Below are 11,080 nucleotides of genomic sequence, written 5' to 3' on the forward strand. Positions count from 1 at the left end.
GGGATAAAATTGGGAGAGCCACTGTCAGGCTGCCTCCAGGGGACTGGTCAACTTTTTGAAGCCAAAGGAGGCAATCAGTAAGAGCTGAATTAATGCCTTCCTTTCCCTATGGGCAAGCCCCAAGATTCCCAAAACCCATGCCTCAACAACAGTACACACCAAAGACATCATTCTCATATTAGAAGGAATGTTTATTAAAGAAGATCAGTATTCTTGGTTGAGCTAAAGAAACACTGTACTTATCAAAGGATGTGCCGCCAAGAAAAATGGAGAGGATTTCTCAACAAGGAGTAAATGATTCTTGGGGAAATTTTCCTCCCTGGAAGTGCTGGAGAAGCATTTTCTTCCTGGATAGGAAAGATAAATCACTGAGGCTACCATCAGTAGCGGTGAAGGCAGCCTGGGGCACCTGGCTTTTTTGGGGCATGCAGGTGGGGCTTGAAGGAGACTTAAGCTCCCTAAGGGGCATGGATGGGGGATAACTCTGACGCAGTAGCTGGCCCTCAAATCCCAGAACTTTCTGAGCATTTTTTTCCTTGCCTCTGATCCGTGTAACATGTGTAGGATGGCTGGGGACAGCAGACACAGATCCTTGGCTGCTGGAGTCAGTACTTGACACTTCGCAGAAGGGGCTGCTGTAACTGGAGGAAGGCGCCTCTTCAGACTCTGCCTGTTCCTGCTCAGCCTTGTGCTGACTTAATGTTGAGGCCTCAAGTCTAAGGCTGCATCTGAGCTTCTCCTCTAGCATATTCCCAATGGCTGTCATGAGTTCCTGAGCTTCATGAGTCCCACAATTCATATTTTTAACTGGGCTTTGGTGCTTTAGAGAGGCCAGTATGGGCTTGGCTTTTTGCAGGGAACTTCCCAGCCTTATGCTTTTGCTCTTGGAATGGAACCACTGAAGAAATTGCCTCGTCTTTTTTCTGAAGTAACTTTCAGAAAGAGACTGTTCCTTCTGTGATAAGGACAGGGAAATCATGTTCCCAAGGGTCTCTTCTCGAATACCATCCTGGGCAGGGTGGCTCTCCCTTCTGACTTTGGATGTCCCTAATTGTGAATCTTCTCTTCCACATTCACCTGCTTTGGGTCCTTGAGGATTCATTCTCTTGGCAGCTGGTGGGAAATTCTTATCCTGGCGCATCCCTGAGACACGCACAGGGGACAAAGACTCCTGCTTCTGCTCCATGATGATCGCTCTGTCCTCCAAGTAGGCATGCCGTGCCTGGGAAGCTAAGGACTTTAAAGACAAGTTTTCTGACATAAAAGACAGGCCAGTGGGACGATCTTGAGCCTGGCTAGGCTCCTCACTTTCAAATTTAAACTTTAACTCATTAATCAGCTGCTTTTGCAAGTTTGATAGTCCAGGATGTTGGGAAACCGATATTCTTGGCAATGGGGGGCATTCAGTGATCAGGGTAGTTTCTGATTTATTCATACCTACGTTCTTCACTTGGGAGTTTCCGAGCTTACTGGTTGTCAAGCTGTCTCTAGATTTTGATTCTGGAGAACAGAGTTCCCTAGCCTTGAATATCTCCCTAGACACACTGCCCTGGAGAAAATGTCCTAACTTTATATCCACCATCTCTCTGTCCTGAAGCATTTCTACTCTGTTACTAGAACTTACTTGCTGGTCCTTTGGCCCGTGCCCAGCCCTGTCTTGACTTGCAGGCAGCTCTGGGCTGTCTCTATCAGCTATGACATTCCCACTCTGACTCACGTCGTCTACAGTGCTATATGTGAGGGGCAGGAGCATCTGCCTGCCAGCCTCAGTTGTCTGGAAGTCCTGTGCAAGCCCATGATCGACATCAGAGGGTGATCGTCTCTTGGCACCCTGTCCTTCCTTGCCCACAGGTGAGATGACTGGGAGAGGACAATGCAGGATGGGGACTGAAATTGTTGTTAGCACCTCATCTCCCTGAAAAACTTGAGTGCTTCTTCTAAAGGTCTTAGGAATCTTGGCTTTGGAGTCCACCCCAGAAATAAGAGTGGCTGGGGAGGGAAAATTGATTTGAGAAGGTGACCATGGTTGGGCTTTTCTCAATGCATAGAATTTTATGGATCCTAGGACCTTGAGGGGCAGTCCCCACTTCTGACTCACTCGAAACCTTAAAAGATGGGCTTCTAGCATCTCTTGGGTGTTAAGATCAAGAAAAGAAAGCTGCAGAGTGGTAGTCTGGTGGTAGACCCCACACAGCAGTGGATCCAGATTTCTGTCTTCCATATTGATAGGAGAACACCCAGGAGGAGGTACTGTATTGGTGTCAGCAAGCCACGAACGACACACACCCAAAGGGATCTTTCCCTCAGTGATCTGCCAATACTTCTTCCACAAATGAAATTTTAAGATACTTTTCCTTTTTTCCTCATCTATGTATTCCCTTGAGACATTTAATAATTCATTCCCTGAGTCTTTCCTTGAGTGACATAACCAGTCACTTATTGTTTCCTTCTCAAAGGCTGCCCCCAGACCCTTCACTGTGTAGTGTTCTGAGAGTCTTGATGAGTTGTCTTTGGGCCTCTCTCTCGACATAAGCCTGAGATTCTTCCCTGTGTCCTTTCTTAGATGATACTTTGATGAGACCTCCTCGTGAAAGCTTCCTGGTTGGTTCAATTTAGTCTTCACTGGATTGCTACTGCTCTGGCCCATAAACTCAGAGAATTGTGAGAGCTCATAGCTGCAGTTCTGCTGAGATTTTTCTGCTAATTTGCACTGAAGCTGCATCATTTCTAGAGACTCTTGACTCCTAGAAGCCAGGGGGCACGTATGTGAAATTAACCTCTTTGGACCATGGAATTCAAACTCTTCCTGGGTTTTCCTGCTTTTAGGAAAAGGTTGAGGAAGGATCGACGTTGGAACACAAACTTGAGAGGACCTATGGGACAGTGGAAGGTTGGGAGCTAAAGGGCAAAAGTTTTCTTGAGATTCTTGGAGCACAGGGGCTAAACCCCACAAACGTTCTTGTTGTTTCTGCAACAAGTGCCATTCCAGGTGAGGAATTGCACTTGGAATGAGAGACTGTGCATCATTCAGGGCTCTGTGGAAAGACACTCCATAGGACCCAGTCTGGGCTGGAGAAAATGATGGTAGGATTGGGATTGGGGATGGGAGGTGGACCTGGGGCTGAGCCTGAGTGAAATGTAGGGGCTGTAGCTGGGTCTGGGTTGGAGGTAAGGGTAAGGAATATACATTGGGAATGGGTAGGGGCTGGGTCTTGGGAAGTGGTGGGGATACTTTATCCTGCATTTGGACCATGGGGGCCTTACAGATTCCATTGAATAACACAAAAGGACACTCTAGTGGGGAATATCTGCCAGAGACCAGAATAGTAGCCACGAGGGACTCACTGTGCAGAGAGGGGAGACCCCAGAAAAGCTGGCTATAATTCTGTTGGAAGTTTTCCCCCAAAATTTTGACATATAATAGATGTTTAAGAATGGGGAGCTGCTCTGGTTTGCAGCCAATTTGGGGGGCTGTGGCATCCTGCTCACCAGCACATGGTTGCAGTGAATTCCTTGAAGATGTCAGTTGGTATTCTGGCCACAGTTGATTTGGAAATGTTCCCTGCTCCTTTTCTTTCTTCTCCAAAATCTTAAGGCCAAGCAAAGAAGTGTCACTGGCCTCTACATGCTTGGTTGCAGAGTCTCCCAAGAGGCAAGTGTCTGACAGATGAAGGGAAACATGCTTCTGTTGAAAATCAGAGGGTGTTAATGTGGGGAGAAATAAGTTCTTCGCCCCAGTCTGCCAACAGGGGAATTCTGAAATAGACAGGCTTGAAGGGTCAATGCCTGAGATTGTTGGGACATAAGCAGCCAACCCAGCAGGGCTATCTGGAGATGAGTTCTTTGGTACAGGCTTCAGTAAGATTGAGAACGACTGAGATTGAGGCACACTTACAGCACGGTCTGGTGGTGCTGAAGTAGACAAGGTTGGCAGTGTGTGATAACAAGCAAATGAATCAGTGGTATTCATTCTGTGGGACAAATTTGTTGCAAAGTTGATATCCTGAGAAAGGGTGGGATCAAATGCAAAGATGCCGTTCAGAGACAAAGCAGTCTCTGATTGGAGAGGAGGATCTATTCCCTGAGTGTGATATGGTGGGAGAGGGGGAAAGGCAAGCTGTTGGAGAAAATAGTCCACTGAGAATTTGGAATCCAAGGGGTAAAAAGACTCTGGTGGCAGGGTGTCACCAGGTGGTAAAGGTGAAAGAAAGTCAACTAAGGGGGTCATCGGGTCCGGTGAGAGAATGGAGGAGCGAGATGGACAGGGCTTATGCCGGGAGGTTGGTGTTAGGTCTGCTGAAGGGTCTGCTGAGAGGGCCGAGGGCAGAGAGAGTGATGACTCAGTCACAGGAGCTGTAGAAGACAAAGGAGATACAGAGGGAGCAGCTTCCTCCTGGGGCTCCCCAAACAGCAGCCGATTGACCTCAGCAGTTGCTCTATTACACACTTCACAGAAGGCATCTGGACATAACAGTCGACGAAACCTGCCCTTATCAAGGCGCTGGCCCAGGTGGCTGCAGAGATAGGAGGAACAAAGCTGCAGCCAGGACCAGAACAAACATATGTGAGCCTGGCAGATCTGGTACTGTAGATGCACCCAAAGAACACTATCCTTTCACATTCCCCCAGTTCCCTGGTCTCATAGTATACCTTTTATCCCTCTTTCCAAAGCATTCACATTTGGTTCTCTGTGGATTTTCCTCCCATGCCAACCCCAGGCTTCACTGAGGTCTTGGAATTCCATAGACTTTGCTGGAAAGAGGGGTACAGAAGATAAGAGGAGTGTTTAATCACCTTTGCAAAGGAGAAAGCAGATTTCTTGCCTCGTCTACATCTCTCTGGTATGTTCTCCGACCTGAAAAGCCAGAACAATGGGTTACAGAAGAATGTTGATGATAGAGACACAGGGATCTCAAATTAGAATATTCCCTCAGTGGGGGCACTTGGTGATTTGGACTTTCGAGAGCTTTGAGAATTAAGATACAAAGTCAAATTGTCAATAAGAAGTAAGAAGATTCACATTATATGGTGCTGTGAGGGACAGAGAGCAGTGGTTATCTCAAAAAGGAATCTGAGCATTCAGGAAGTTAAAGTGCTTGTCTAAAGACAGAAAACAGAAGTTCTAACTCTGAGCCAACCAATAGTCATTCCTCTACATCTTACGTGGCTATCTGTTAGCTACCCCCATTGCCCAGGTCCATCATTGCTTCATGCCGTGGACGGGCAGAGCAGGGAATCTGAGAAGTGTCCCAGGCTCTGACTGCCTTCCCATGAGCCTCTCCTCTGAGAGCTCTGCCTTCTGAGTGAGACTGTATCTAGCAACTGAGATCCTCAGAGAATGTAGACCTGAGCCTCTTGGAGACAGAGAAAGGGTCCCCCTTGGAAATAGGAGGAATAGGCAGACCCTTACCTTTCAGTGTTCCACCTTTCCTCCTCCTCTTGGCTCTGCCCTGATGCTAAGAAAGACAAAGGAAAAAAAAAAAAGTAAGGGCTGGGACTCAGTTCTCCCACTCCTGTCTCTGGGAAGTGCAAACATTCACTATCCACAAATAATATGAGTCTCAATTTTAATTAGTGGAATTCTGTGTTTCTTTTATTTCTAAAAGTGATAAAATATTTTCAATATTTCCTTCTTTGAAAAGCTCAAAGAAAGATCATACCTATGAGGTCCACACCTGATGACCTCAGCCAGCAGTCCTTTGGTCAAGGAGGGCCTAGAAGCTGAGACCAACAGTCACCTATATGCTCCCTCTAAGAACCCTGTGCTGAGGACAGAGCTTGGACTCCAGCCTCCACTCACAGGCTCTCAGCGGCTCATCCCTGCTCTCCTGAGCAGCTCACCTCCAAAGAAGGAAGGACTCCTGACAGGGGAATGTGGCTGATCATCAGATATTGGGAGACTGCAGGGACACAGAGTTCTCAACAGTGCAGTCCAGGACCACAGAATCACTGTGCTTGGATCTTATCCTGGAACCTAAAGCCATACCCGGATAGACAATCTGACTTTCAGATGGAAATCTTAGTTCCATGGAACCTCTACACCTGCCTGGCCTCTTCCAATATATAAAAGATGATATTATATTCTACCCTGAGACTTCCCATATCAGATGTCTCTCTGAGCCACCAAACTCATTTAAAAGTATGGGATGAGGAAAATGAAAATAGAGACTCAATCTCTGAGGGTTAACTTCTGGTTTCAGCCTCAACATGTAAGGAGTTTAGAAGTCATCACTCACATCCTTTAAGAACAGAAAGAGCTGAACAAACTGAAAGTCAATTACTTTCCATTGGACCCATCAGAGAATTGAGGTGACAGGAAAATCACCTCCCCCAAATCTGCAGAGACCAGTAAACTCAGAGAATCACAACCAAGATCTGCTTTCCTGAAACAGAAGCCTCTAGGGCCATAAACTGTTAGGATACTTAAGTGGTCACCTTGGTGAATTGCTAGAGGTTTATGTGGACTAGCGTGAAAGAAAGAAATTTCTGAGGTTGCAGTATTAGCGGTCCCCTACACTTTCATAGATATTACCTCCAGGAACCCTACCAGGTTCTCACAGTGAAGAACCATGAAAAAATCCTAATGCTTCTGATGGTGGGGGTGGGGGGAGTGACTATTTTGAAATATGCCCTGAATGGTTTCTATTAGAAAGGCCTTCTTGTCAAGAGAAAAGACTTATTAGACACTTATCCCATCTGGGAAGGGAAATTATCCAACTCCAGCCTCCTCTAGACTGTGTTCCTAAATTAACGGGGAGCTAGAGGAGAAGCTAAGAAACCCTTAAGAATGTCACAGCCCAGGGAGAAAGGCCCACATAATGACTGAGATTTAACCATAGGATTTTAGAATGTTTCCCCTCCCCACACACCTTACCCCCACACCTCAACCAGGCTCGAGTGTAATAACAATGGATTAAGGCTGAAAGATGTGCAAGGCACAGGCTCCATTTAAGAAGGAGTTCTTAGGGAATCCTAAAGACACAAAAGGAGACAAGAACAAGGGTGCTGGAGGAAACTGAAGCTTCTGACACCTATATCTGTAGCAAACATTAAACGCAGCCCAGATTCTATCCTCACACTAAAGGAACTCCTCAGTTCTTTTGAAATACTACATCATTTCCAGCCTTCAACAAAAAATTACAAAGTATGCTAAAAGGCAAGAAAACTCACAGCCTAAATAGACAAAGCAAGCATCAGAACCACACTCAGATATGCTCAGAATGATTGTATCAGAAATTTAAATAACTAGAATTCCTTTGAGGCTGGGACACCACTGAGGGAAACCTCTTTCGGTGTAACAGGAAGGGAGAAAGGGAGGAAGGATGGGATGCAGTGTTGTTTAAAGCCTTTCATATCTATTCAAACTGCAGGAAACCAAAGACAATGAGAAAATCTTGAAAGAAGCCAGATGTTAAAACACCTTAAATTATAGAGGAGCAGGGATAAGAATTATAGACTTCTTGATATAAACCATGCAAGCAGGAAGAGACTGGAGTGAAATATTTAAAGTGTTGAAAGAAAAGAAAACAGCCAACTTCAGATTCTATCTCCAGTGAAATAAAGATTTTTCTCACACAAACAAAAACTGATGGAATTCATCACTAACAAACCTACCCTGCAAGAAATGTTAAAAGAAATTCTTCATGGAGAAAGAATAACTCAGATCTATGTAAAGAAAGGAAGAACGTGGGAAAAGGAATAAGTGAAGGTAAGATAAAATCTTATTCCTTATTCTTAACTGATTTAAAAGATAATAGCTTGTTCAAAATAATAACAGCAACAATATATTGAATGACTATAGCTTAGGGAGAAGTGAAATGGATGATTGCTATGTGTATAAGGTACAGGAGGAAGGAACTGGGAGTACTCTGATAAGGCAGTTCACTAACTGTGAAGGCGTGTAATGTTATTTGAAAGTGAACTTAGATTAGTTGTAAAGGTATATTGCGAATTCTAGAGTAACCACTGAAATATTTTTTAAAATATAACTGACATGCTAAGAGAGGAGAGAAAATCATATGACATGCTCATTTAAAACCAGTAAAAGCAGAAAAAGAGTGGAAAAAATAAGCTAATATTACATGCAATGAATAGTAAACAGTTTCAAACATGGTAGATATTAACACCACTAAATTAAAAAAAAAAAATCACTGCTAGTGTGAATGGTTTTTTTAGTCTGCCAAACCTGCCAGAACGCAACACACCAGAAATGGATTGGCTGTTAATAAAAGGGGATTTATTTAGTTAAAAACTTATAATTCTTCAGAGAAAAGGCAGCTAACTTTCATCTGAGGTTGTCTGCTACACGGGAAGGCACAGGGCAACTTTTGCTGGCCTTCTCTCCCGGCTTCTGGGTTCTAACAGCTTTCCCAGAGGTGATTCCTTTCTGCATTTCCTAACGTCTGGGCTGAGCTGTGAGTGCTGAGATGAGGTATGCTGAGCTGCTTGGGCTGTGCTGTGTTGAGCTCTCTTATGACCTCTCTCTTTTAAGCCTCCAGCGAATTATGTTACCCCTCACTCATTTCCCTTAGCCAACTTCTGATGTAACCAGCCATAGATGAATTTCACGTACTAATGATTCAAGACCACAGCAACAGAACTAGGATCCATCACCTGGCCAAGTTGACACCTGAACCTAACTACCACAGTGATCTAAATACATCAATTAAAATACAGATATTATCGGAGAGGATAAAATAAGCAAGAAGCAACTATATGCTGTCTACAAAAATCCACTTTAAAGACACAGATAGTTAAAAGGTTAGAAGGCAGTGCAGCGGTGCCTCAGTGGCAGAATTTTCAACCTGAGTTCAATTCCTGGAGCCTGCTCACGCCAAAAAACAAACAAAAAAAAGTAAAAGGATAGAGGAAGATATACCATGCCAGCACTAATCAAAAGAAAGGTGGAATAGCAATATTAGTTGCAGACAAAGCAGACTTCAAGAAAAATCATCAGGGATAAAAAGGGGCATTACATAATGATAAAGGGTTCAACTCTCTACGAAGACATAAAAGTCCTCAACATGTATGCATCTAACAACAGAGCATCAAAGAATGTGGAAGAAAAACCTGATAGGACTTCAAGAAGAAATATATAAATCCACTATTATAGTTGAAGGTTTCAACTACCCCTTCCAGCAATTGATAGAACTTGCAGGGTAGAAAATCGGTAAGGATATAGTTGACTTGAAAAGCACCATCAATCAATTGGATCAATTTGGAATTTTTAAAATACTTCATACACCAGGAGAATACACATTCTTCTCAAGCTTACATGGAACATTCATCAAGATAGACCACATTGTGGGCCATAAAATATTACCTTAACAAGTATAAAAGAATAGAAATCATGCAAAGTGTATTCTCAGGTGAAATGGAATTAAACAAGAAATCAATAACAGAAAGATAGCTGGAAAAAATCCCAAAACATTTGGATATTGAACAACACTTCTAAATAATATATAGGTTAAAGAAGAAATCTCAAGAGAAATTTTTAAATATTTTGAACGGAATGAAAATGAAAATGCAACTTAGCAAAATTTGTAGGATGCAAGAAAAGCAGTGCTCAGAGGGAAATTTATAGCATTAAATGCCTATATTAAAAAGAAGGAAGCTTTAAAATCTCTGAAGGGCTCTGGGCATAAGGTTTCCTTACCTGATTGATGACTCTTTGTTTCCAAAATATTGAAAAATGTGGATTCCCCTTTAGGAAGCACAATAGAAGGAAGAGCCCCACCCCACACAGGAAGACAAAGATAGGATCACCACCCCGTAAGTTGAGCTGGTGCTCAGGCATGGTGCATTAAGGGTCATCAGACAAAGGTAGTAGTCCTCATCATGGGAAGGGCATTGGAGCCTCACGCTGCTAGGCACTAAGTTTGTACATTCTAGACCCAAGTTCCACACGCACATCACAGAGCTGTGGCACAGACATCAAGGGTTCTTGAGAGTGGGGGAGGGGTAACACAAAGAAGATGAACCCATAGCCCTTCCCCCCACCATCCAGCCCAGCAGATCTGTCTAGCCCTCCTGGACCCCTTACATCCCTCCACCCTACCCTCCAATTCCACCCTACCCTCCAACTCCACCCTTTCATCATAACATACCTTAGTGACATTTTCTATTTATCCCACCTATAACCTAGATATTACCTGGGAACCCCTTTATTGCTTGGTGACTTGAGACCCTACATAATCTTGGAAAGTCTTATGTTCTCCCTGGAGTTTTTGTTAATTCTCAGGAATTTGCACTCTCAAGATCTGCTGTCTTCAGTTTCACCTCCCTTCATACATAATGTGTTATTTACTTCTATCAAACCAGAAATATAACTCAGCAGCAACCCTCCCTGCTTCCCCCAAGAGAGTCCACATTCACCAAAAAAAACAACAGAAAGCAGAGTAGCCTGTACCAAAAAACAGAAAGTGTGACAGAGGGAGATAAGGGCATGGCAAACCCCTGAGCAAAGAACTTAAAAATCTTTCGATAATTCTTCCCTTCCTAAATTCCCTTTTAGGCTGCTCCGTCCCTAAGGGCTCTCAAATCTAGTCCTCTCCACCCATGCGGTGTCCCATCCTGCTTCTTTCCCTTTCTGCTGCCAAGCAGAAATTCTTTCCTGATGATGCAGAGCAATTGTGCTAGACCATAACCTGCAAAGCCAAACACATCCTGATTTGGAGCAGAAATTGAAATTATATTGAGCAGTACCTTTTGTTTTAAATCCCACCAGTGGCTTTCAAACCTATGAAAGATTTTATGATTTTTCCTATCTACTTTCTAGCTTTTCACCAAAATTCCTATTGGCTCCTGTATTAGTTTCCTAGGCTGCTCCAAGCAAATACCATGACATTTTCATCTTGAACAGTGGGAATTTATTAGCTTACAGTTTTGAGGTCGAGAAACTGTCCAAGTCAAAGCACCAGCAATGTGATGCTTTATTCCTGAAAACCAGCTGCGGGCAATCCTTGGCTCCTCTACCACACGGCAAGGCACAAGGCAGCCTCTCCTGGTTCTTCCTTCTGTTCTGTCTTTTGGTTCAGCTTCTTACTCCCTCTGACTTTCTCTCTGTGTGAGAAATTCTATT

At 43.9% G+C, this 11,080-nt stretch overlaps 2 protein-coding genes and 1 long non-coding RNA gene across 17 annotated transcripts in view; 1 reads left to right on the forward strand and 2 right to left on the reverse strand.

The window, feature by feature from the left end:
• The window catches only part of LOC143673688 (spermatogenesis-associated protein 31D3-like), a 62,953-nt gene that overhangs the window by 39,902 nt on the left and 11,971 nt on the right, over nucleotides 1-11,080 (reverse strand). Inside the window, exons 5-10 of one of the 13 annotated variants that reach the window (XM_077148514.1) lie at nucleotides 10,881-11,061; nucleotides 5,411-5,456; nucleotides 4,651-4,752; nucleotides 4,424-4,514; nucleotides 3,490-3,685; nucleotides 236-347 (exon numbers count right to left, since the gene is read on the reverse strand). The gene's annotated coding sequence lies outside the window, so the exon portion shown is untranslated. Of the gene's footprint in view, nucleotides 1-235; nucleotides 348-3,488; nucleotides 4,515-4,650; nucleotides 4,753-4,794; nucleotides 4,856-5,410; nucleotides 5,457-10,880; nucleotides 11,062-11,080 lie in introns of those variants that run through there. The other 12 variants (XM_077148511.1, XM_077148508.1, XM_077148510.1 and 9 more) reach the window with 12 other exon arrangements.
• The window catches only part of LOC143673691 (uncharacterized), a 29,873-nt gene that overhangs the window by 5,439 nt on the left and 13,354 nt on the right, over nucleotides 1-11,080 (forward strand). The window contains exon 3 of one of the 3 annotated variants that reach the window (XR_013170523.1): nucleotides 7,371-7,708. The exons of the other annotated variants lie outside the window; for them this stretch is intronic. This is a non-coding gene — a long non-coding RNA (uncharacterized LOC143673691). The remainder of the gene's footprint in view (nucleotides 1-7,370; nucleotides 7,709-11,080) is intronic. 3 annotated transcript variants of the gene reach the window in all.
• LOC143673690 (spermatogenesis-associated protein 31D1-like) lies at nucleotides 281-3,336 on the reverse strand. The gene has a single exon (XM_077148521.1). It carries the CDS (start codon nucleotides 3,251-3,253, stop codon nucleotides 281-283), a length of 2,973 nt encoding a protein of 990 aa, XP_077004636.1. The 5' UTR covers nucleotides 3,254-3,336.

The sequence above is a fragment of the Tamandua tetradactyla genome, chromosome 2 (genome assembly GCF_023851605.1).
Source record: "Tamandua tetradactyla isolate mTamTet1 chromosome 2, mTamTet1.pri, whole genome shotgun sequence".
NCBI classification, from domain to species: domain Eukaryota; kingdom Metazoa; phylum Chordata; class Mammalia; order Pilosa; family Myrmecophagidae; genus Tamandua; species Tamandua tetradactyla.

What these genes read in the sequence shown, in the direction of transcription:
- LOC143673690 (XM_077148521.1), bottom strand. Translation starts at nt 3,253, where the DNA reads ATGGTCCAAATGCAGGATAAAGTATCCCCACCACTTCCCAAGACCCAG.